Source organism: Ambystoma mexicanum, chromosome 5p (assembly GCF_040938575.1).
Source record: "Ambystoma mexicanum isolate Mex_15411 chromosome 5p, UKY_AmexF1_1, whole genome shotgun sequence".
Classification (NCBI taxonomy): Eukaryota; Metazoa; Chordata; class Amphibia; order Caudata; family Ambystomatidae; genus Ambystoma; species Ambystoma mexicanum.
In genome coordinates this window covers 61,305,907-61,332,385 of record NC_090930.1, presented here as the reverse complement: position 1 = coordinate 61,332,385, position 26,479 = coordinate 61,305,907, and the positions used below count along the sequence as shown (strand labels likewise).

General features: G+C 45.8%; 1 protein-coding gene across 4 annotated transcripts in view; it reads left to right on the top strand.

The window, feature by feature from the left end:
- The window catches only part of KIF4A (kinesin family member 4A), an 807,676-nt gene that overhangs the window by 413,115 nt on the left and 368,082 nt on the right, over positions 1 to 26,479 (top strand). For all 4 annotated transcript variants that reach the window (XM_069612448.1, XM_069612449.1, XM_069612450.1 and 1 more), the window contains 4 exons: positions 23,320 to 23,403; positions 23,495 to 23,608; positions 23,709 to 23,864; positions 24,029 to 24,126. In XM_069612448.1, coding sequence (XP_069468549.1) covers positions 23,320 to 23,403; positions 23,495 to 23,608; positions 23,709 to 23,864; positions 24,029 to 24,126 — 452 coding nt within the window. The remainder of the gene's footprint in view (positions 1 to 23,319; positions 23,404 to 23,494; positions 23,609 to 23,708; positions 23,865 to 24,028; positions 24,127 to 26,479) is intronic.

Sequence of the window (26,479 nt, the reverse complement as noted above, 5' to 3'; positions counted from 1 at the left end):
GTAAATAAATACAATAGAATGTTGGTCTCTGAGCTTCTATCCAGACAGAAGCCAATCAGGGTGCAGAGTCACTTTCTCCATTTTGACTAGGTAAAGCTTCCCTACTGTGTACCTGAGTTAAGGCCTAACCCAAAGAAGCACAGAAAAGAAATACTGTGAAAATATAAATTAATCAAAACATTCCCTTAAATCCACAGGAGTTTTCAAGCCATTCTACCGCTGGACCGGACAATTCAGTCCTGCCCTATGAAGTGGGGGAAGCCTTGTGCTCGATGTACATGAGTGCGTAAAAACGTGCGGTTGTGTTAAGCGAAGACCGTCCTTTTCTAGATGTTGGGACAGTTGGGTAAAGGTCCTGAAGGGGGTAGAAGTTTCAGTTGATAGGGAGGGGTCTGCCCTCGCAGACAAAGCTTTTTCCTTCTTTTGGAACAGGCCAGGGAGCGCTGGCTAGCCCAGACACAGGATCCCAAGGAACCATTGTGTGTAAAAACAAATGGATGAGCCAGAGGCCACCGGTAAATTATATAAGTACTCACCGCCACTTTATTCAATCCAGCCCAAACTATGGCAGTTTAGTTGAGGTCATCTGAGGTTGCAAATTCTGCATTTACATCGCGTATCCAGCTCTCAGGTGCTGTGGGACAGTAACCACAACTCTGCCCCCGAAGGGAGGAAGAAAATTCCAGTGCAGCAGGACTCGGTCCACAGGAGAGAAGGCGGGAAAGACACCCTCAACGACTGTTACTAAAACGCAAATGCTTGCGGCATGACTCCTAATTCATGACCCAGAGGAGCTAGGCCTGTGAAATCTGGCGGGAGTGTCTGGAACCACAAGCTTGGGATCCCCAAAAGGCATCGCTACTACCCCCTCACTTCCTCTTCTACTTCTCCCCGCCCATGCCTCACCTCCTTCTCCACACCCTCTCCTCTACTCCCCTTTTATCCTTCCTCCTGCTCTTACTTAATCTTATTCTTCCCTCTCTTCTTCCTCACACCCTCTTGCCTCCCTTCTGGCTTCCGCTAACATCTCTTCTCATCCCTCCCATTCCCTCTTATTCCTTTGTCCCTCTCCACTCCCTCCTCACCTCGGCAATAATGTAAATTGTTCCTTATATTGTTTTCGAGTTGTGATTCAATTACCATCTTATGCTTGTTGTATTTCTTGTTCTTATGTAAAGCACTTTGGATTAAAGGGCTATATAAATTCAATAAAATACAAATAAATACAAATGCTACACAATGTCCCGGGACAGATCTGGTCAGTTTACTGTACAGCCCAGTAACGCATCTGAGAAAGCTCTTCTGGCTGGAAATCATTTTACACTTCGAGCCATTTTGGTAATGGGAACAACTACTCCAAGTGCCCTTGCAGGCCTTGTAAGGTTGAGAGCCAAGCAGGGGGTCTGATTGATTGCAGTGGGCCCAGAGTGTCAAACCTTCCAGCTAGTCACCAGCGGGTCCACGGGTCTGCTTTAGCTCACTGGATACTTGGCTCCTTCGGTGTTAGGCAAAGTTTGTATGCAGTACCCTCTAACACTACAAAAAACTGTCTACAGGTATAGGAAACCCAACCTTTGATAAAAGCTTGTACTACAGTTTTGGTAGCGTGTTGGGGAGCCAGGCTCATCTCAAGCGGAGTCAATGTGAGCTGTATCCAAATAAACACTTACACTCAAGGTTTCTTGAATAAACAATTTATCTTTCAGTCAGAATAAGCCTTCAGAAGGTAGCAATATAATAACACACAAATACACGTCAATACTGTGCACTCTTAGTTTCTAAATCAGTAAAGACCCTTTTGGGATGGCCCACAGACCCAACCTACACCCTCAGGTGACTTCAATAGCTATGGTGCTGGGGAGATTAATATCTTACTGTTTGCATTTAGAATACTGTTATAGTTAAAGTAAAAGGTTATTAGAACAGCAAGAGACCACAAATATTCTTAAGCAGGCAAATACCTTTGGATCCCCACAGCTGAGTCATTCAGTATAACAGGCTAGGCAAAAGTCAATGGGCAAATGTCTTATATACGATGAAGCACTTCTGGTAGGTAAGTAGCAAAGTCTTTGCACAAGTCTTTGAAGAGGAGAAGAATTAAGTAGGGCCACAAGCCGTTGGACTTGTTACGGGTAGAAGATGCAAGCAACTCTACAGCAAGAGGTAAGTTCTCTCAGACTTTGTACATTACCTTTTGAATTGAAGAAAAAGTGTTGCAGATCTCACTGTTCCTGGGCCTCAGTCGTGGGGAGAAGAGGGGGGACTTCTGGGGATTCCTGCAATGGGACTATCACCGCTTTCAACCACCATCTTCAGTGGCTGTTCAGTGTTTCAGCTCCTCGCGTCTAACGCAAATAGCAACATTGCTGTTCCTGGCTGTCGAGATGGACTTTTCTTGCTCCTGGGGTCCTGCACTCTGTTGTGGCTCAGGCTCAGTCCTGATTCCTGGGAGTCTGGAGGATCTTCCTGAAGCTCTAGGCCAGCTTAAAAGCAACACACCCAATCTGGTATTCCTCTCCCTGGCTATACAGTTTCCAGCAGCAACTCTGTGGAAAATCAACCAGCTCCGAGAAGGATGTCCAGGTGGCTTACTTTGGAGTTGATTGGTCCCACCAATTCAAGGGGAGAAGTCGTCCTTTCAGGGACTTCTCGGACGATACGAATTTGGAATTTCAGCACAGCAGCAGGGCTTCACCAGGCAAACCAACGGTCCAGGAGTTGCAGCAGGCGTCCTCTTCAAGTTGTTCTTCGGTTCCTTCGTCCAGTGGTCGACTCTGCCTTCCAAGCCAAAAGCCTTGCCTTTTATTAAGTTCTCTCACATTCATTCCAGCCTAGCTGTCAGTCACCCAGCAGGGTGGCTGTCCTTGACGGACATTCAGCCGGCCAATCACTACAGAGTGCATTTTGGTCTCCTTGGAGACTAAGTACACAGTTTCGGGCACCTTCCTGCCTACCCCAGACACCCTGGAGCCAGAGGCAGGCTTCACTCGTGAATCCCGCCAAAGGCAAAGCGAACAATGGGACAAACCTGGTTTGGCGCGCAGAGTAAATCTCAAGAAGGACCTTTCTACAAAAAAATGGCGACGAAAGAAGACCGGGTACATTTTGACAAAAATGGCACCCTTGAGTGCTTTACTGCAGCTGCGAACGCAGCCCGCAGTAAACGCACACCACGGTAGTTAAAACAAAACCACTGCCACCAGCCATTCAGTGAGGAAAGGGTAACAAAAAAATGTTACATGAGAAGCTACAATAAGGGGCTACTAGGTAACCCCTCCAGCAACCTATTGTAAGTTAGTGTGTGCTGGGTCTAGAAAGTTACAAATGTAAGTAAAGTCAATTTCACTTTACTGCTCTGGGAAACGGTAGTTTATCCCAGAGAAGGTATTTAAACCTTGGGGAAATCTGAAAGACTTCCCTGTGCCACTGCACTGAAGGTGCTGTGTAACAAAATGTAAAAGATGATGCTTATGGCGTTTGTCAGACTACACAACCAAAAGAAACGCAAAGCTCCGAAATCACATTAAAATACATGAGTGGGAAAAAGGGTCTTGCTCTCGCCAGGTTGAAAAAGTCAAGTCCCCAAAATCAGCAAAGTATTTGGGGGGGTGGAGGGGTGTCTCTAAGGTGGAGGGAATTGGCACATTTTTGAGAATTCTCTAACATTCGGTCATTCAAGATGAACTATTGTAGATTGACCGGTAACTAATGCAGGGAAGCTTCTCTTATACAAAGGGCGATGCGTGATTGTATCTGGACAACCAATAGAAGATCTGTTCCCTTGCATGCACACCAGCTGTGGTGCAATCATGGTCCACGGTGGTCCTCGGGTATTCATGCATACCAGACATTCTGGCACCAGTAGTGTGGATTGGGACCAGACGGGCAGTAATCTGCAGTAAACAAGTAGTTAAAATACCAGAAAAGTAAACTTCTGCCACCAGTTTGTTCAAGGCACACTTGTACATTCACTGCAAATTCCTTAGAGGGTGTTTAGGCCATAAAACTGACCCCAGCGTACGGTACAGTAATGTACATTGCGCACTGATAAAAAGTTTGCAAGAAATGTTAAAGTAAAATACTCGGGGAAACCTAGTACTCCTACGTCCCGTCCCCTTTGCTCCATACTTATGGGACATCTCTCCATCCTGTGGGAGGGGATCGGAGCACTTTGTAAAAAGCAGCCAACATTTTTTTCAAAAATGTGTCCTTCCTCTTTCTTGCGCGGGGCCTGGCACACTGCCGTAACCCCGCCCATCAGTCCTTTTCTCCACTTGTTCGGGACTGGACGCACTTGCATCAGTAGAAGATTTTCTTCCCTTTTTCCTCTGGCTCTCGCTAGCGATCGTATAATAGTCTGTCCTTCAAACTAGACTTTTTTTTTTATTATTCAAACCGTTGTTTTATTAGTTCGATCAACAAACGTTTCACAACTTTGATAAAAATTGTTTTTCTTGTTATTATAGAGTAGGATTTTTTTGTGTTTCACTTCTGCAATTCAACATATCTTATAAGAATATATTTTCTTATTAATAAACAATAAAAATACATTTTTATGTATCACCTCTAAAATATCGATGTGACAATTTGTTTCCTTTCATGTACTATTCCATTTACGTGATAGGCAAGAGTTATTTACATTTAAGTCCGGACAATAAGTCAACGTGATGCATTTCTTATCCATCATAATAACGCAATTTCAACACTTCTCATTTACCTATTTTTACAAGGGTTCAAGCGGTAGACAACACAAAATGATGGAACTTCATTGTCACACTTGCAATTAAATTCGAAATTACCATATTAATTTCAACCAATAATAAAGAAATCCGATTTCTAGGAGGGCTTATGAATAGAGCAAACCGATTTACCAAGGATTAACATATCATATTCCAGCAGTAGCTCAATGTGCTTTATAGAAACAGCAGAGTACCAGTATTTCTTATTGACCTCAGCAGCTAGGCTGCTCGTCTTTCTTGTGAATCTTCTCAAGTTCATTGTTTATAATTACTAGCAGTCTACACAGTGCTAATATATGGCTCGTGCGGGTCGCCCACATGCAAGCTAGCCAAAGCCATTCCCTAGTTGCCCCAGTTAGTATACAGTCAGTTGCAATTGTTAATGCACGTGTTGCCTCAAAATATGTACAAAATATAACCAGATGTTTCAAGGTTTCTCGAATCGAACCATCCCTGCAGAACCTACATCCTAACTGCGCTTCTACTTTCCAGTGCAGTTTCCAACCACTGATTCTTTCTAGCGTAAGAGACTGATTCATTTTAAATCGCAAATAGGTTTCCCTAGCCTTATTACAGGGAAACTGGATTACATAAGGTTTGTGGGGCCGTCTTGAAGAGCAAAAACGAACTACTTCCTTGTAGCCTTCAAGACCCGCCATTCCCGTTAACGTTTTACACCAGTCATTTTCTATAATACGATGTTTTACATGATTAGTTCTAAATTCGAGGTCAGCTGGTACAAGTGCAATTTCGTCCAATAAATGAATCATTTGTGTATAATAGATCGTGATGGAAGATCGATCAGACGCGACCATGAGTGGGCCCAAATCTTCATAAAGACAATTTGCAGGTGGATATAACATTCTGGCAAAATTAGCCAGTAAACGCCAGTTACGGCGAGCGGATAAGGCAGTAATACCAGGTTCCTGCCTTATTACAATATTTGGTGTGGATTTAGCCAACCTCAGAACCCCCTTCCACATGCACCCTTGTAGTTGGTCAGGTAGGTGTTAATGTTTGCCAGGCACATATCTAAAGCAAAAAGGATAACCGACTCTACTTTTAGGATGTAAAATTGCATAAGTGGCAGCAATGAAAATTTACAAAACTTCAGATATACCATCCTCATTTGCGTGGCGAGAGGAGCAGCTTTTTTTTGTAATATCTCCCTCCACCTTGCCCATGATTGGGAATCAGTTATGGTCTAACCAAGATAGCGAATTTGAGGAACTATGGTTAGGGGAAAATTCTCAATTCTCCAATTGCGGGTGGTGGTCTCTCTTGCGATTCCTAAATACTACTATATTGGATTTTTCCACATTACATTTCAGATTGAGTCAGACAGTAAGATGCGAACAAGTCCAATTTGGTCTGCATGCCTTTGGGCGTACGATGAAATATTACAATATCATCCGCAAAGGCTAGCCATTGTATTTTGAGATATCCAAGCCTTGCTGGATAGGAGATCTGGGTATTCCAAATGTCATTGATGCCACATGAATAAAGATTGAAAAGGGTAGCTGCTAAATTACATCCTTGCTTCACACCAAGGGTGATCTTTATTGGATGTCTTGTAGCACCTTGGTTGTTTACCCTTACCAAATAAGTGGTATTTGTGTGGAGCTTGGATATTAATTGTATGATGTATTGTGGTATATTCATAGCGGCCATTTTTTCCATAAGTGATCGCACAACTGAGTCAAAGGCAGATGTGAGGTCTATCGACGCATGTATAGTGGGCCAGAATCCTTAAGTTTGTGTTTAGGTAATAAATGCGCCATAATTATAGCATTTAAAGGGGTCCCCATTCCTGCACGGAAACAAATTTGATACTTATACAAGATCTTAAGGTCCCTAATCACTGCTTGTAGTTCCCCCAAAAGCAAACTAGCAAACACTTTAGCAGCTGTGGCAATTAGCGCTATTGGACGAAAATTGCATGGCTGAGACCTCACTCCTTTTTTATAAATCGGAACAATGATGGAATTTAGCCATGACGGTGGGGTATACACAGTTGTGAACACAGTTGTGAACATGTTATCAGTTTCTTGAAGATCCCTGCTCAGAAAGCTGGATGGCGTTTGAGAACACAAGGTGGAATCCCATCTGGGCCTGCTGCTTTCGAGTATTTTAGGACAGTTATTGCAGCTTCAATACTCAAAATATCCCAGAGTGGAAAGGAGGGTGATGCTAGGCAGGTCCATTTATATACGATTTCTACAAATGCAGATGGGAGGGCAAACTTTTTTCGAAATAAATTCTCCAAGTTTGCGCAGAGAGAGATGATGATTGATCAGAGGAAAGTACAGTTGTTCCTGCCCTAAGCAAACTCCAAGTGGAGCGCCTGTCTCTGTGGCACAGTGTACTAAACATTTTCTGATTCTCCTGATTATACATAAAATGTCTGTGGTCTCTGCATTTGTTCCGATAGGTGTTTAGAACACTTTTTTTCTCTGATAAGTAAACCCCCCATGTGGGAGCAGTTGTAAAAATACTCTGCAAGGCTGCCCTCTTTGATCTTTTTCCTTCAAGAATAAAATTCCGGGCTATCGGCAGCGATCTTACTTCGGGGAGCGGTGCATACACTTGGAGAGATTGAATTACCTCCGTTATTATTCTAGATATCACAGTAATCTCCTTAATAGGACTGTTAGAATAGAAATCAGAACTGTGATGCAATGTTAAACGTGCAGAAACCATGTCGTTCACCTTATCACAAAGTTTAGTGGCCCATCGAATTGACAGGCCAGGACGGTCCCCTTCTATAAACCCTTGCTGAGGGTCCATGTGCAGGTGCATCATGTCGCAATGAATATTTAGATGGATCATATAATGGTAAATAAAACTGGGATCATATATTGCTATGTTGTCGGAATACGATTGCAAACCTCGCGATATGGCGAAGTAGTCAATACATGTCGATCTATCCCCTCTTCTCCAGGTGTAGCACTCGTCACTAGTACAAAACGGGATAATGTCAAGTTCCCAGGATTTTAAATATTCTTGCCACAATCTGCCTCTGCCATGTTTGGTAAGTACTCCCACAGCTCAACGGGGTAGAGTTACTTTTCATACAATAAGCATTGAAGTCCCCTCCTAATACAATATCACATGCAGGATGACGAACCAAGATGTCATCAAATAAAGTATTGAGCTCTTGAAATGCACATGTTTGGTTGATCGTATTAGGGTTGTGATATAAGGAAACTAGGAGAATAGGAGTTAGCCGAGAGCCCTTGAGCAAAATTAGTACAGCCATCATTACAGTTGCTTTAAAAACATTGAGTACCAATATATTTAGATTGGTATTCAAGGCTATCGCCAAACCCCCATACGGCCGACCACTTGTGCCTTGTTTCGCATGAGTTTGAATAACATTGAAACCGGGCAACACGAGATCGTATGTACACATAGTTTCTTGACATAACATAATATCACACTCCAATCCTACATGCGGCTTACTAAACCATAACTTCAGATTGCTGTACCCACATGAATTCCAGGATAGGATGGAGAGGGATGCTGGCTACTTACTGGGGAATGTTAGACATGGCCGAGTTTCGAGTGTTTTGTAAGGCGGCTAACCATGGCCAATCCTTACTAGTATTAGATAGACTTACAAGTTGTGCAATCACTTCAGCAAACTAGACTTTCCAGATTGGTAATCGTGTCACCGACGCTTCGCGAGGGAGGATTCCCATCCTCTTTTTTTAAATTTTTTTTTTATTATTGATTTAGTTGATTTTTTTTTTACAACTTTTCAATATACATATCAACCAACTCATCTGAAACATGACATAAAAAAGACTAAAAACATAAGCACAGCCAAAAATTAACATTCTTGAAAACGTCCAAAAAGCTGTCCAATTACAACAAGCAGTTTCACAACGAACATTAATCATGAAGCCAGTACATTCTTGGTGCACTAACATGCTTCAAAAACCTATGTGCTTATGAACTGTGACACAAATAGTTTCTGCTTGATCCAATTTTAGTGAGGTTAAAACCTTTATGGTAGCTACTTGAACTCCCAGGGTGGTCGAGCCAAAAATGTGATTCCAGCAAACATTTGTTTCAAGCATAGCGAAACCCAGACAATACTTGTGGAAATGTAATTGTCTTAGCCGTTTTAGTTTAGTACATTGTGTGACTAAGTGAGCCAAAGTTTCAGGAAACTCAATTAATTGACAAAACCGACAAATGTTTTGAGTAGGAAGAATTAGTTTACGCGTGCATAGGAGATCTCTGGTTTCCCAAATATGCAAGTGAAAACGCAAAGTTGAGTTTCTGTACTTGGATGAAGGCGCTTTCGAAAGATACCTTTGTGGGGAACCTCTTTTATGAGGAGGAAAGCGATGACTAGTTGCATGTTTATATGTGAAACATTTCTGATGGTTCAAAATCCATGAAGACTGAAGAAGCTTTAATTTGGCCTTGTCAGGATTGTGTATTAAAACTTCAATTGTAATTTCGGCCTGTGCCAACATCTTGTAAACTGACAATAGCCATCTTTGGACGAATGAATGGTCTGTAGTGAATATGTAAGTCGAGAGTACCTTGAGTAAATTGTCTGACCGCGAAGAGATCAGGCATTTTCTAAGAAATGAGCATTGCTTCCAATCAAGGAACGATGACAATCATGTAAGACCCAATTCATAGCGTAGCCACGAAATGGGGATACACTGAGGTAAATGCAGCACACTCCTCCAGAATTTGGCTTCCCATTTATCAAGAATGATTGATGACAGAGGAGGACCTGCTTCCAACCCATATAGGATGGTAGGAGTGACTCATCTGCCAAAACGTTATGGCCGGGACTATGGAAAATTTTCCAAATTTAGTAAGAAGGATGCGCGCCTGAGAAATGGCAGTGAAAAGTTTAACGTCAATCAGAGCCATTTGTTTCATTGACTAAGGAAGCTTCAAAGATAACTCCCAGATAAGTATACGAGGATACCATAGACAATTTGACATTATGTCCAATAGACCAATGTTTTAGAGTATGAACACCTTGATGGGGATTAAACATCAACACTTGAGTCTTTGTAGTGTTGATTCTACGTTCATTCTCTGCCACATAATCAAGGGCAGCCAGTAATTTCTGTAGGCCACTAGAGGTTTTTGAAATTAGAACAATGTAATCCGCGTAAAACAGCGCTTTAATGGGAGAACCATTGATTTTCGGTGAGTCAGATTGAATAGATTCAAAAGCAAATTTGATGTCGTGTATGCAATAGTTAAAGATGGCTGAAGCCAGTAAACCGCCTTGTTTGAGGCCACGTGTAGTGGGATAGGCTGCGAAAGTAAACCATTCAGAGTTAATCTGACTTGAACAGAAGTTGAAGAGTGAAAATGATAAATAAGGTCACTGTGGGTGGGCAATGGTCATTTGTGAGTTTAGTCATGAGTTTGACTCTTGAAATTGAGTCAAAGGCAGAATGCAGGTCCACAAATGCAAAGTAAACCTGCTGTTTTTGCACATGACACTGTGATTTGATGGCATTTAGCAGAAACAAATTGACTACAGTGCCCATACCGACTACAAACCCTGTTTGAAAAGGATTGCGATGGAAGTGAGTGAGCGTCCATGCAGAAAATTCAAGCAGTAGAAATTTTGCAAATATTTTACTCAGTGAATCAAGAAGCGCTATTGGTGGGTAGTTCTCGGGTAAAGCACGATCCCCTTTTTTTATCAATGGGGACCAAGATGGAAGAGTGCCAAGACAATGGTAGCAAGAATTGGAAGGTACAGTATTGTTTTGGAGATTAGCTTGAGCAGGATGCATCGTGGTGCATGTTAGATCTTTTCTAAACGGATTGTTTAGTGAGGTCAAAGGAGTGGGAACATTGGCAATGATAGTCAGCTGGGGATGGGGTGGGCTGACTTTGCAAACTAAGAAACCGGTCAATAGCGGATTTGATAAGGGTTATGTTTGCAGTTGAGAGAGAAGACTCATGAGAGCTCATAGGAACAGGGATAGTCGCTGAAGGAGCACTATGTGTTGAAGAGCCAACAGCCTTCGAGCTTAGAGGAGTCACAGATGTTTCCAAAACCTTGACCAAGTTGTGTAAAGGAGAATAATGAAAACTATTAGGTGCCGTTGAGCAACCAACCAGGTCAGTATGAACATCAGGAGTTGGTAACTTAGGTAGAGCATTATTTGATGACTGTAAAAGGACTGCAGAAACAATTTAAAAAAAAGGAAGCAATAGTGTTTTTCGGAAGCTTTGGTGCAAGCATATTTTTGGGTTTCTTAATTAGTGTTTGTCGAGCTGGTAGCTTTTTTTTTTTTTACATTTACCTTGTGCGGGCAATAGTGCAGGGACAGGACAAGGTGGAATCAAATCATGAGAGGAAGGCATAGGAACTGGAGTAGGAGTTGTCACCGGTTCAGAGCTAGAGGCCGAGGGGAGAGTTGTCACCGATACAGGGCTCACGTGGGGCACTTCTTGAGCACTAGAGATATTCTCCCATGAAGAATCAGCTACCGGTGGAGCAACGATTACGGGCTCTGCCTCAATGGGGCGAAGGATTTCAGGAATGGAGGGAACTGTAGGAAAAAGTTACCTGAGAGAGGGCTGGATGAGAGAGCGATTGGAAAGTTGGAACTTGAACGTTAGATGCCTTATTTGAAGACAAAATCCAATCATACATCGTATCAATCTGGTGCGTCTGATTGGAAATCTTTTCATCCAAGCGTACAAATAATTTATACAGGCTTAGAACTGTAGTGTTTAAAGCCGCAAGAGTGATTTCCGGCATGGTGGGTAAATTAATCGTCTCCGAGATCGGAGAAGGTTGTTGAGGAAGAGCACGCGGGGTGGGATGAGCAAACACGGAAGAGTCACTCGGAGCGTTGCTGATAGAAGAGAGTTCATGTGGTACAACATCATGAGTGCTAGACACCGATATTGGAGAGTTGGCCAAATCAGTATGCAGGGAAATAGCATTATTTAGTGGAGTATGACATTCATAAATCGTCTCTGGTAGAGAGACTGACGAGGAAGCATGTTTTTTAAAACGATAGCCATCCACTGCAAGTAAGGTAGAGTCAGAAATTGATTGCTGCGTCGGGGATACCAGAGGGCCTTCCGACCATTGACGATGTCTAGCAACATGACCTGGAGTATGTGACATGCAAGAGCGAGAGGCAGACATGTTGGGTTCTGGAAGCGAAGTTTGCTCAAAACTGCTAAAATTGGTGCAGTCCAGATTTAACGAAGGCATGATAGCCATAGTTCTGCGTCGTGATTTTAAAGGTAAGTAACACAAGGAATGAGCCCTGCGCATCGCACTGAAATTTACAAAAGAGTTGGCCAGGTTGTTAACAATAACAGTATCATCCGGTATACCTTGTTTCAATGAATGCAGATGAGCAAACATGGTGCACTAGGCAAGTAACAAGTAAACGGACACAAACGGCAAATTAGACAAATTGTGGGAGACCAGGAATTAAGATAGCTCAGGCGAGTCAGGCCCTTACCGCTCACTGTTCGCATTGAACAGTAAACAGTCACTTCAGAGTCACTTCCGGGTGCACGCGCATGGTGCACTAAGGTTGGGCGGGACTGAAGGCGTGACAATAACTTGGTCTCCAATCACAGAGTAGCTGCAGTGGGGGGGGGAAACAAAAAAATAGGGGGACGGTCAAATTCAGCAGATCACAAGGGCTGAAAGCAACAGCTGCAGCTGATTACAGTTAGCAGCACTACAATTAGACACCCCTTTAACAATTCAAGTCCAAATTACTTGAGCGTCAGGCACGAGTGGTGTTGCCTTTTGAGACTTCCTCCTGCTGCCGAGTTTCAATGTCAGTAAGAGGACTGGGGGGGCGGAGAGCAAAGTCTTTACCGTCACAGTCCTTGCTCAGCCAATCCCAACAGTAAACAGTCACTTCAGAGTCACTTCCGGGTTCCCATCCTCTTTGTCTAGAGTGTTTGGGTCCGGATCACCATTGGGACGCCTGTTTTTACTGCGATCGGTCCGAGCACTTCAACGTCGTTTGGAGCGCTGGAGGAGGTGTTTCAACCAACTCCTCCTTCGCATTTGTAGGCGTTCGACGAAAAGAAACGCCCGGTAAGTTCTTTACTTTTCAGAGCACCCCGGCCAGAGAATACCTTTCCAGGTTCCTCCTGGGCCGGGAGGGGCGTTGCTCGCTCTGTCACCGGGGATTGCCCTGAGGTGCCCGTTGGGCCTAATAATTGTACCAGAGTTTTCTCTGAGGGTCTCAGTAAGGGGCCTGTGGATACCGGAGCACGTTCCGAGGCCCTTCCTGTGGGGGCTGCTTGTAGGCCCAGTTCTACTGAGTCGTGGGGTACCCGCGCTAGCTCTGAGGCCTCTATCGGCTTCCCTCAAAAATAAGACCAGGGTGCGCCCGAGGCCTTGGTGGGGCTTGGTGTCACCGAACGGATGTTCGAGGCCCACGCGAATAAGGCTGTTACCGGACCTAGGTCCGAGGTCCCTCGTACATAGGCTAAAGTTACCAACATTTATGAGGCCTGACAAGGCCTTATCGGTGAAGGTTTTTTCTTACCGTTGCCGCTCTTGCAGCGACACCAGATCTGTTGAGGGGGCAAAGAAGGAACATTCTTTTACCGGCAGTGCCGAGGTCCTTCCTGGGAAGGCTATTTTGGCGGTTGGTATGTCGCAGAAACATTCCATGCCTCCTAGTACCGGCTCTGCCAAGGTTCCTTGTGTCAAGGCTAAAGTTAAGACCCCTGATCCATCGACGGGGACCCCTGCCTCACTTACTCACGTGCCGCAGTTCCCCTCAGGCGATGACAAAATGGAGCCCGTTCCCGCCACGACTGCGGCAGCCCTTTTGGGTGATACCCCTACAACTACGCCATCGGCCTCAGGTGTAGGGCTTGGTTCCGTGGCTGAACGTAGAGTTCCTTGTGCGCATCCTTATCGGCCAGTTTATGATTGGAATGCTGGATGCCCCTTCCGCACAATGTTTTGTTGCCTGCTGCGTCGGCACCCTTGATTTATGTGGATACGTAGGTGGAGGGGCCGGTGTGGCACCCTTCCCCGTTACGTCCCTGGAATTATTCCCCTCATGAGAGGCCTCCTCTGGTTCCAAAACCGTCCCAGGAGGATGCCTTTTTTGGCAAATTTCAAACGCTCATGCGTACCGACCCCATGAGGGAATAGTTCAAAGGGCTTTTTAGGGAGATATGTCTGCCCGCGCCTCCGGCTCCACCCGTAACTCCGGTGGTTCCGCTGGCGCCTCCCTTGCTTACGGTGCCTTCCCCGACTCTTCCGCCTTTGCTCCATTTATCCCCCTTGGACAAGGCAGCGCTTGACACGGTTCAGCAGGATCCTGACCTGTGAGGTGACGGTCAAGGCGGTCAGGACAACGAGGACCTGCCCCGCTCTATCAGAGCTTTTCATGACCGGGTACTGGACATGATATGCTTCTTGGATGTTCCGGTGCCCGTGGCACCCACTCCGCAGGAGGGCGTGCTTTCTGGGGCGTTCACCCTGTCTCCTTTGGAGCGTACCAGCCTGTTCTTGCAGAAGGACGTTCTGGCCGAGGTCGTCAATAAGAAAATGGACGCACGATACAAGCTATATTCTTAGGAAGAGGTAGCCCTGTCGTCTTGTCTGCCCCCCCCCCTCTTCCACAGTAGTGGCTGTGGCCACTTTGCAGTCCAGACCTGCAGCATCCTCTTCCACGACAGCTACTCAGGTTCTGGGAAAGGAGGATAAGCTCCTTGACTCCCTTGGGAGAAAGATTTTCGCCAACTCGGCCTTGCAGCTCAGGCAGGCCAATGCTGAACTGGTGTTAGCGGGGGCTAATCTGCGGAGGATATTTGAGGAGTTCATTCCGGTCGAGAAGCTGGAAGACTTCAAAGCGGTATTTTTTCGATGCCAGTGTCTTGGCCCAGGAACTCCTGGAGGCTGCGGCTCATCACGTAGACACCTCGGCTCGGGGCCTTATGATGGGGGTAGAAGCCTCACGGCAGACGTGGCTGCATGCTACTAAATTCTCGAAAGAAGTGCCAGACAAGGTGTTAGACCTTCCGTTTGATGGTAAGGAGCTCTTTCATTCTACAACAGATGTAGAGCTGACCAAGACGAAGGATAGCACTCGGACAGCTAAGTCCTTGTCGGTCCTTGTTAAAGCCCCTTTCAAAACCCAGAGACCGTTGTCGCAAAGCCGACCCTCCTCTGGCTTTAGGGGCTTTCTAGACCGGAAATCTCGCAGAGTGGATACCCCTTCGGGGAATATCCGCAGGAGGCAACAACGGACTCGGTTTTTCTCCCGCTTCTCAACCGCCTCCTCAGGTTCAGGTGGCAACACCACCGAGAAACCTACAAAATGAGGGTTCTCTGCACTCGCACGAGACCCCGATGGGAGGAAGCATCCCGTCTCATTGGGGGGCTTTGCAGACCATCACCGAAGACAGATGGGTCTTGTCAGTTGCTCGGGTGGGCTTCTGCTTACCCCTACCCCACCTTTCAACCCTCCTTTTCAGCTGTCGGGCTCGCCCTCCCTCAAAGCCGAGGTTCAGAAACTTCTGGACCTCAGAGCTGTAGAACCCGTTCCCCTTGGGGAGCGAGGGGAGGGCTTCTACTCCCGGCTGTTTACGGTGCCCAAACCCAACCAGGCTTGCCTGCGCACCATGCTAGACCTTTCTCAGTTAAATCTTTTCCTACCCCAAGTGAAATTTAAGATCACGCCTGGCCAGATGCAGTCCTCCTTGCAGATGGGCGATTGGCTCAGCGTGGTGGATCTTCAGGATGCGTACATGCATATTCTGATTTCGAATCCACACAGGTGATACCTCCGTTTCTCTTTGGGAGAGGAGCACTTCCAGTTTCGAGTGCTTCCTTTCGGCCTCAGCTCTGCACCGTGTCTCTTCGCGAAGATGTCGGTGACTGCAGTCTATCTTCGCCTGCAGGGTATCCATGTGTATCCGTATTTGGCCGACTGGCTCTTACGCAGTCCTTGCCGCAATCTTCAGTCTCTCCTTCAGCTCCTGTTCCATCAGTGAACTGGCAGAAATCTTCCATGATGGTCTCGCATGACTTGATTTTCCTGGGTTTTCGCTGGAACACGATCGACTACAGTGTGTACCTGACCGGGGACAGAATGGCAGATCTGTAAACCACGTGTCAGATGTTTGCGCAGTCGGAGAGCATGTCGGCCTGGTGGTTCCAGAGGCTTCTGGGCCTCATGCGTTTTGGCTCTTCCTCTTGCTCGTCTCAAGATGAGGCAGACTCAGATGGCTCTTCGGAGTTCTTGGCATCTGGCTGTGTACCCGGATTCCAAGCTGATAATAATTTCCACTTCCATGAGAGTGGACCTGGAATGGTGGTCATCTCTCAGCAACCTGTCGGTGGGTGCGGGGTTTCAGGACCCAGCCCCTACGGTTACGATCACGACGGATCTCCTCCGTACTGGGATGGGGTGCGATGTTGGATCCTCTTCAGGTCTCGGATCTCTGGTTGCCTCAGGACAAGCTCCTCCACATAAATCATTTGGAGTTTCTGGTGATCCTCCTAGTGCTCAGGGCGTTCAGACCGATCATAGCCAACAAGGTGGTCCGCATACGCACGGACAATGCGGTGTCGATGTGTTACATCAACAAGCAAGTGGGAACCAAGTCTCCCCCTCTCGTGGACCTGTCCATCCAGATTTGGGAGTGGGCTGTGCTTCATGGTGTTTGGCTGCTTGCAGTGCACATCCCGAGCCAGCTGAATGTCACAACGGATGCCCTCAGTTGGCGGACAGTGGTCAGCTATGAGTGGGAGTTGAAGGCGGAGCTCCTCTCATGGCTTTTGTGTTGGGGCACACCAGAGGTGGACCTCTTCGCTACGGCGGTAAACAAGAAGCTTCCTCAGTATGCCTCCAGAGGGGGGCTGGGAGCCTCCTCTCTGGGGGATGGTCTCGAGATTCCATGGCACAACATGAGAGCTTACCCCTTTCCCGCCTGACTCTAGTTCGAGCAATTTGGAAGCTGAAGAACTCTGTGAACTGTTCCCTTCTACTCATAGCCCCGTGGTGGCCGGCCAGGTTTTGGTTCTCAGAACTTCAACACCTGTCTGTGTATCCGCCGATCAGGTTACCAGTGACCCATATCTTCTTCATCAGGGGGAACAGCAGATGTGGCACCCCTCCCCACAATCGCTCAGCTTGGCGGCATGGTGCCTGAGTTCAAGTCTTCAGAACATCTTAACTTGTCTGCGGAAAACATGCGTATTATCCAGGCAGCCAGAAAGCCCTCGACTAGCTCCCAGTACAGAAGCAAATGGCTCAGGTTCTGTCATTGGTGTTTAAACAGGCAGTTGGACCCAAGTGGGGGCTACAGTTGACGCGGTTTTGTCCTTTGTATCTTTCTTAGCAGAGTCGGGTGTCCATGTTCTGTCATGCAGAACTTGCCTTTCAGCGGTTTCCGCTTACCTTTCTACGGACCAATGCTCTTACTCCCTGAGTAACCGAGTGGTTAAGAGGCATTTTGCAGGCTTGACACGCTTCTATCCTCCAATTCGTAGTCCGCACCCGTCGTGGGATCTAAATGTAGTCCTGACGGTGCTGTCATAAGCCTTTCGAGAATAGAGCCTTAAGATCCAGCCTGATAAAAGCTGAAATACAGTGATCAGAAACTAAGATCGTATACAAAGGGACAATTTCATGCCAGAATTGTCCGCATTGTGCCAATCTTATAAGAGGTAATAGCATCGCACATCCACACTCTGGTAAACCAATTTGGTTAAGACATTCCTGTACCTGCAATGCCACGAACGTTGTGTATGAATTAAAGTGCCCATGTGGCCTATATCACAAAGAGGAAGGCAAAAATACGCTGGTCTGAGCACAAATCCAATATACGCATGAATAATCAGAAATCTCCAGTAGCCAGTCATTCTCGATCAGCTCGACACACTATAGCTCAACTTAAGTGTGTTATTCTGGAGCAAGTAAAAACGGGCTCACAAGGGGGTGATTTACAGAGAACTCCTTCAGAAGGAGATTGTGGATTGATTTGTTGGATTCTTTGAGCCCAAGAATTTGACCTAATGTGCTACATCTGAAGTTTTGTATGGGTAGCTGTTTTTTCACATGTAACAATCAATGAAGGTTTTTTGACATGTTATTAGGTCAGGAATATATGCTTTAAAAGAAATGCTTTGGGGTTACCGATGGGATCGCCCTATATATTGTGAACTGGTAGTTATGTCTTTTCTTTTAAAGTCTGTTTTAAATTTGGTGTCTTTCTGTAAACTTACATCTTTGAAAAGGATTTAATGTTTTGAGGAATCTACAGATGTTTTATGTATGTTGAAGTATTGTTTAGCGGAGGCCTATGTGGACACGGACCTTCTCGCCTTTGGATTCCTCCTGATCTAATCACTTTTTTCTAAAAAGTACCGTCTTTGACGATCTTTCAGGCCAGACATGGGGGCGGGGGCAGATTTATTTCTGCACTTTCCATTCCCCCCTCTCTGGACTTATTTAAATTTTGAATGGCCTGTTGAGACATGTTCCCTGGTGTACCGGATGCGGTGGACCGAGAGGGTGTCCTATGGGCACACCAAGCTAAATTACTGGCTCTTCACGTGGGCTTCAATTCCCACTTATCGTTCTATTCCTATGTCCAGTTGGTCAAGAACTGGGTTTGGGATTTGCTTTCACCTTTGATGCTGGGTGTTAACTATAGGTATATGGAGGTTTTGGGCTTCGAGTGATGGAGGAGGAGTTTTAAACAAGTTACATCCTGTTTAGCGGGTTTCTAGAGGCCCATTGGTAATACTCAGATTATGATCGTTGTGATCTGAATATTTGTCGCAGTAATGATTGAACATGTTGAATCGAGCGTGTGGGGCTAGTATATTCCTTTAGCGTCTTAAGATGGCGGTTTGAACGTGCGCACGTAAAAATGTAGAAAGATCCCACGACGTACATGTTATTTACCAGTGTGCGCATGCGTATGCATCCACTGGCAGAGTAGCTGTATGGAAGGACAGTGCCGGGACGCTTTGTTTCGAGTGCTTGGAACTTAGAGGCATTTCAGGTAAGCACTTTTAAACTTAAGGTGATGCCGGATAGCAGAGCCATGTGAGATGTTTTAATAACTTTGACCAACTTGATATTGGCTTTGTGTGCCCCGGCTTTAAGTTAGTTTTGCTTGTCGTCTGTAGGCTATTTGGAATCGCTTCAGGTGCACAGCAACTTGAGACCTTTGGGAATACTTTGGAGGAGCTTGACGCTCTGGTATCCATCCAGCCCCCTCTTTGAATTTTGGTGATGTTGGTAATCCCCTGTTGGGGGTGAGTATTTCATGTGATGAAACACGATGGTGTTGGGTCTCTTTTAGGATTCTATCCACCTTCTATTGAATTATGTACACCTGGCTAGGTAGTGGAGTTAGAGATTTGAATCTGGTTTACCAAGTGGTGCAGGGACTCCACTCTTTGGATACGTGCATGATAGGAATCCACGTTGAATTTGAGTAAGACGGAGGATTTCGGTATTTCCTAGCGGATGTATGGGTCACTTGGGGTCCTTGTGATTATTTTCGATCAGGATGCTCACGTGAGACTCTATTCTTTTTCTCTATATGTGGGGATTGATATATGGTGATGGTTGATTATCTACTGATGACTGATTTACATATAAGGGAGTATCCTGATGTGCGATTGTCTGTGCCTTCATAGGTTACCCGCATTGGTCGAGTTATAGTTGGAACAATTAGGCTTTTGTGGCCCTGAAGATGGATTGTTTATCAATCCGATACGCGTCGGCTTTGTAACAACGCCTATGGAAGCCTACTTGGACTCTTGTACAAAAAGAAGAAATTTGATCTTTACCCCTCACATCTGATAATTCCTGATACCTTTGGATGGGATATCATCATGTGGGATTGAGGATTTGTTACACTGTGGATACGTTGTAACTCAGGCTATGAGAAATGAGCCTGTACTTTGGAATTTGTATTAAAAGTTATGATTATATTTGCAGAAGTATGTTATGACATTAACAGATTGATTTGCTGGTTGTAATACAGACATGCTTGGAAGCATACCTGAAGAAAAGGTTTTCAATGTTCACTGTTTTGCTGAATTGGTGTTATTTTATTTAAATACAATGTAAAAAATTTAGTTAGTATTGATTAAATCAGATATTTTGCTCTACATACTTAGGCGATTGAATGAATCTTTGTGTATTAATGTCTTAATGAAGTTGAATGAATGGTGGACTCAGAAATCACACCTAGTCCCCCAACATATACATCAGTACTAGCTGTGGGTTCGGAGGAACCCTCTAGTGCATCCTGGGGGTTACTGTACAGTGACGCACAGTTTTGGTTTTGCTTTGTCTTTCTGTCCCGAGTGGCCTTGTGACATTCACCCCCTTGCACCTGAAGTTGTGTTTGAACATTTGAATTCTTTGCAAAGTGACAGATTGGTTAGTTACTAACTTCGTGAATAAGTAGTGCCTCCCCATCCCCTCTTTTGCAAGCTTTCGAGCCAATGGCCACGGTGGACCTCCAGTACCTGTCCTGGAAAGTGTCCTTTTTGGTCGCCGTTACGTCAGCAAGGCGGGTGAGTGAGCTCCAGGCCTTGACGGTGGAGCATCCCTTTTTGCTCTTTCACAAGGATAAGGCATTCCTACGGACGAATCCTGCTTTCCTGCCGAAGGTGGTAACTGAATTCCATCTGAATCAGTCCATCTCCCTGCCGGTCTTTTTTCCGAACCCTACCTCAGAGGCAGAAAGGGTTCTGCATTGCCTCGATGTCGGAAGGGCTCTTAAGTTCTATCTGGACAGAACTTCCAAGCTTAGGAGTTCTCAACTGTGACTTTTGGTAACCCTCAGGGTAAGCAGGCGTCTAAGGTGACTATTTCTCGGTGGATCGCTGTCTGCATTACAGAGTCTTTCACCGTCCAAGGGCTGAAACCTCCTAAGGGTATTCATGCACACCTGGTGCGGGGCGAGTCAGCTGCGGTTGCTTTTCAGAAATATGTCCCCTGGGAGTCCATCGCTAGGACGGCTACTTGGGCCTCCCCATCTGGTTTTTGTAAGCATCATTGTCTTGACATGAGCTCAAGAGCTGATGCTCAGTTTGGTCAGGCTGTGCTGAAGAACCTTTTTCAGTAAGGGGTATTTCCATCCACCCGTAGTTCCTGTTAGGAGTGCTTGGGAATCTCCCATAAGTATGAAGGAAAGGGGACGGGACGTAAGAGTATAACCAGGCTACTCACTGTAGTGACCACCTTACTCCTAGTCCATAGTCCCCTTTCCTCCATACGCCCGCCGTCCCCTCTAATAAGGTTCCTCTGTTATTACTAATAGGTCTCTGACCTGGCGATAGAAAAGGGCTGATGGGCGATGCGCAGGGCAGAGCCAAGGGATTACGGCCGCGTGCCGGGAGGCGCGCAAAAGAGGAAGGACACATTTTTGAACATTTTTTGGATGCTTTTTACAAAGCGCTCCAGTCCCGTCCCACAGGACCGAGAGTTTTCCCATAAGTATGGAGGAAAGGGGACTATGGACTACGAGTAAGGTGGTCACTACGGTGAGTAACCTGGTTATTTCCCAGTATGAACAGGAAGACGTGTCAGTTTCCCCATAACGAATGTGCAAAAGCCCAGAGGAGTGCAGCTGAAGGCTGTGCTCCACTCAAAAGTCGGCTCAGGATAGCCAACGAAAAGCAATGAGTTTGGCGCCTCCATAATATAGAGGGGAACATTGCATTCAGAGAAATCTTTCCTAATGCCTAGCAAGTACCCAGGCAACAGATCTAATTAGCCTGGGATTCTCCATCGCGAAAAATCAAGTTTAGTCCCCTGTCAAGTGAAACAGTTTTTGGGGGCCCTGATTTGGACAGAAGACGGGCTTGTCTTCCCCTCCAACAAGGGGGGTTCAAAACATGCTGTTGTAGATCCCTCATGTAGCCAGTCACCGGCTAACTGTTCACAAGGCCTTGCGGCTGCTGGGGATGATGCCTGGGTCTGCGCATGTGCGCCATGTAGGAGTGGCTCTCGAGTCAATGGTGTCAGGCCAGCAGGACAATCTAGTGGTTGTCTCGACAGATCCCGGTCAGTCTCTGCAGTGGTAGTCAAAGGAAAACCTGCACCCCTGCAGTAGAGGCTACTCACCACAGACTCATCCGTCGGGGGGGAGGGGAAATGGGGGGGGGTGATCACCTTCAAAAGACTGGTCAGTGTGATGTCCCCATTAGAAGCAGCCAATCCCATCAATCTGTTGGAACTGCTTGCGGTATTCAAAGTCCTGAAAGCCTTCCAAACACAACTTCAGGGGAAGATGGTTTCGATCCTTACAGGCCTTACCACAGCCAAGAATTACCTGAACAAACGGGGGGCACTTGCTCTTCAGGACTGTCCAGAACATCTGGACGTGGGCACTCACACATGTTCCTCCTCAACATGTTCCAGGGGAACACAATCTTCTGGCAGACGTGCTCAGCAGGGACTTCCTCCATACCCGCAGAGCACGAGTGGCGCTTGCAAGAGCACGTTTTACTCAATAACTTTACAGAATGGGGTTTCCCAGAGGTCGACATGTTTGCAACACAGGAACGCCCAATGCCCAGATTACGTCTTCCAGTACCCTGAAACTCTCCAAAGGAAATTGTCTCTGGATACCATGGTCCGGGAGATTTGCCTACACTCATACCCCCCCTTTCCCAATCTCAAAAGTATAGTTCACAAGATGCACCAGCAACAAGTCCGTTGATCATGGTAGCACCAATGTGCCTTGGTTCTCCTATATCATAGAAATGTCAGTTTTACCACCCTGGAAGCCGCCATGCCCGTACAACATGTGTCTCAAGCCTAGGGAGAGGCACTGCATCCATGCCCATAGTTTGGGCATACTCTGGGAAGCACGAAAACCCAACACCAGACATTAGTACTCCAACAAGTGGAAGCGCCCTATCTGGTGCAGTACTAAGAATGTCAAATCCATTGATTTCTCCCCTAAAGATGTTGTCCTTTATTTAACACACCTATTAGAGTCAGGGCTTCTTATCAATTCCCTAAAAGACAACCTGGCTGCACGCTCTGCATATACCAAGTCCCAAAGCAAGGTTTCATGGTGGAAAATTCCTGTCATTAAGGCCTTCATGGAAGGGATGAAGATACTTCATCCCTCTGTTTCCAACCCAACTCCCGGATGAAGTGTGGGAGGTTTAGACTAAGAAGTGGTCGCCTATGTGCTGTTTGTCTGCCTCCTCAAATTACTAAAGGGGAATTGTGCTAGTGCTCCAGTCCTGTTCCTGTTCTGCATGCACTCCAGAAGTATGGAGGAAAGGGGTCTTTTGGACTAGGTGTGCAGCAGTCCGTATGGCAAGTAACTCTTCCTTTTGCCTAGAGGTTCACAATTATCGATTTGAAGACCTGGGAACTATAGATAAATTGAACTATTCATAATCCGTGGCAGATTGTGTGGACATCAGAATTTTTTGCGATGTTGCTTTTCTGGAAAAAGGCTTTGATTGCGGTGTTGTATTTTTCTCATGAAACCCTTATTCTTCAAGCTTTGTTTTTCATTGAGTCTTTAGATGTGGACGCCTCAATCTTTAAAGTGTTTTTTTTTTTTTCTTCATTAGGATCGGAAGCGGCAGTATGAACTATTGAAGCTGGAGCGGGACTTCCAGAAACAGACTAGCGTACTTAGGCGGAAAACTGAGGAGGTAAGTGGACAGGTGCAGGCAGAGTTTGGTCCGGTAATCTTCATGAAGCAACATCAAATGATGAATCAGATTTTTTCTGTGCCCTGTCTAGGCAGCAGCTGCTAATAAGCGCCTGAAGGATGCGATTCATAAGCAGAGGGAAGCTGTGGATAAACGCAAGGACTCTCAGAACAGAGGCATGGAGGGAGCAGCTGCAAGGGTTAAGGTATGTCCTGGGCCCATCACGCTCCATCAATGCTGCCCACCCATACAATACACCCAGAGAAATGCATCCAAAATGTTAACATTTCTGGATCCTTCCTCAGAATTGGCTTGCCAACGAAGTAGAGATTTTGGTCAGTACAGAGGAAGCCCAGCGACACTTGAATGACCTTCTTGAAGACCGGAAGATCCTAGCACAAGATCTTGCTCAGCTAAAGCAGAAAAAAGAGGCTGGAGAGAGGATTCCACACAAAATCCGGGTAAATAAATACTGGTTGATTGAAATGTTCAGAGGATTGTGGACAAGTACGGACTGGTGTGATAGGTCAATGGTTATTGTAGTTTATACATTGAAACAAGATTTGTGGTTCTGTTGGCTAGTTTTTTTGCCAATCCTGCTCAAGAGTTTATTTTTGTCTTCCAGCGGCGGACGTACACGGTTGCTGAACTGGAAAATGTAGAGGATACAGAGTCTTCTGTTGCGAAGCAAATCGAAAGTCTAGAAACCGAGATGGACCTCAGGTAACGTGAAACGGCGGTGCCTCACTGATGGAGCTATCCTCGTGTCAGTAGGATTTGCTATCAAGGCGCCTTTTGGTATAGGTTTGTACTACACAAGTTGGTAGTGTGACTAAGCAGCCAGGCTTATCATAAGAGGGGTAAATGTGAGCTGTAGCAATGAAATTCACAAATACAAGTTGACAAGTTACAATTATACTCAAGGTTTTTGTTGCAAATAACATCCATTTTTAAATGAGCATTTTTTTAAAAATGGCAAAATGTTACACTTAAATATACTTCAAAATACTTTTCCAGAAACACAAAGCTAGTAGATACTCTCTAGAGATACTATTTACACACGCCCTACACCATGAGGTAAAAAGGACAGTAATGGCATTTATATATTAGTACAATTTGTAGATTCTGAGGTTGGTAGAAAGGTAAGGTTAAAGGAAGGAAAAGGGTTAACAGGTTCTGAGGGCATGTATACTTTAATATTCCAATTAAGTCTAGACAAAACCTGTCCCAGCAATAATAGTTGAAAACCCAGTTATCACCTGAGGGACAGAAAATGTCAGTCAAATGGACTAGAAGAGTTTGCAGCCAGTCAATTGGAGCACAGTCCATGGAGCTGAGACACTTCTTAAATAACGTTTTGCACAAAGTTAAATTTCTGATGGAAAATCACTGTAGGGTCACAAGCTGTTACACTCGTTGATGGGAGGGCTGCAATCAACTCTAGCAAAGTAGCTACTGCAAGTCTCAACTGAGAAGAGCAAAGCTAAAGGCACTGAGGTAAGTACCCCATGCCCGAACAGTACCTTTTGGTTAGGAGTGGTCCAGCTGGCTTCTGTGTGATTGCAGTGATGCAGATCCTGGGTTCCTCAGCCTGACGGGACAAGAGGGAGGACGCCAGGAGGACTCGTGCAGCAGCAATTCTGAGGTCTGCGGTAGCTACAGGCTCTTTTCAGATCAGTGGCACTTCGATGTTTCAGCACGCGGTAAACGGCACCACTGTGGATCTTGGATACCGATGGGGCTTCCTTCACTCCTTGAGCCTGCACTCTGGTGAGGGGGGACTCGAGCTCTGGTTGTTCTGCTTCTGGAGGGGCCTTGGGAGACTCCTGGAGCTTCTGGCTGGATTGCATACTACAGATTTCTCGACCCTGGCACTCTGTTCCTGCAGCAGCAAAGAAGTACTGCCAGTTGGGGAAGATGGTGCAGTGGAGTTCGTCTCGGGGTTAGTTGGTCCCACTAACCCAAGGAAAGAAGTCATCCCTTCCGAAGTTTTTCTTGTTGATCAGAAAAAAGATTTTCAGCACAGCAGCAGGACTTCACCTGGCAATTCAAAGGTCCAGGAGGCTACAGCAAGCTTTGTTCACAGTTCGTCTGGTGTTCTTCCCAGTGGTCGACTTTGCCTCTAGTCCCAAAACCCTCGCCTTTTAAGCAGGCTTCTCCCATTTATGCACAGCCAGAGCCAGGACTGGGTGCATTCAGGCATTCCTAAAGACAAGGGAATTTCGGGAACCTCCTTCACTTCCTGCCTTTCCAGACACACTGGAGCCAGAGGTGGGTTTCAGTACTGAAGCAGTGCTGCGCAACCTGTTCGCCTGAGGTGAGCCTGGTGAGGAGGTAAGATGCTTAATGTTGAGTTTGATGTAATGCTTAATGTTGAGCCTTTTCCACCTCCCGTGGTTGTGCATGTGTGTACTGCTATGTATTCTTTATTCATGAGCATGTGAATCCATGCCAGACCCCATGCTGGAGAAGGAACAAGTTACTTACCTGTAACTGTTGTTCTCCAGCATGGGTCTGGCATGGATTCACATGCGAACCCTCCCGCCTACCCCTCTGCGGCTCTTCACTTGGTCATACTGCCACTTCACGTGCTTCCAAATCTGAAGATGGCTGCCAGAGGCGGTGCTTAGGTAGTGGGCAGTCATTGGCTGTGGTCAGTATGACGCAGAGACCAGTGATTGGTTATTACTACGAAAGACAGATCAGAAACTAAACTGATACTGGTTTTTTCTTTACCGAGGATTCCCAGCCTGACGACGGGGAATATTCATGAGCATGTGAATCCATGCCAGACCCATGCTGGAGAACAACAGTTACAGGTAAGTAACTTGTTCCTTGGTATAAGTCTGAACTACACAGGTTGGTAGTGTGGCTGAGCAGCCAGGCTTATCTCAAGAGAGGTCAATGTGAGCAGTAATGTTGTGACAGTTTCACAATAAGTTATTCAAATAAACACTTAATCAAGGTTTCTTGATAAAACAATTAATTTATTTCAGTCAGTTGTGTAAGACTTCTTTAGAAGGGAGATTGCTATTTGCAACAATTAAAATACACTTCAAAACACTGTTTCTCTGAA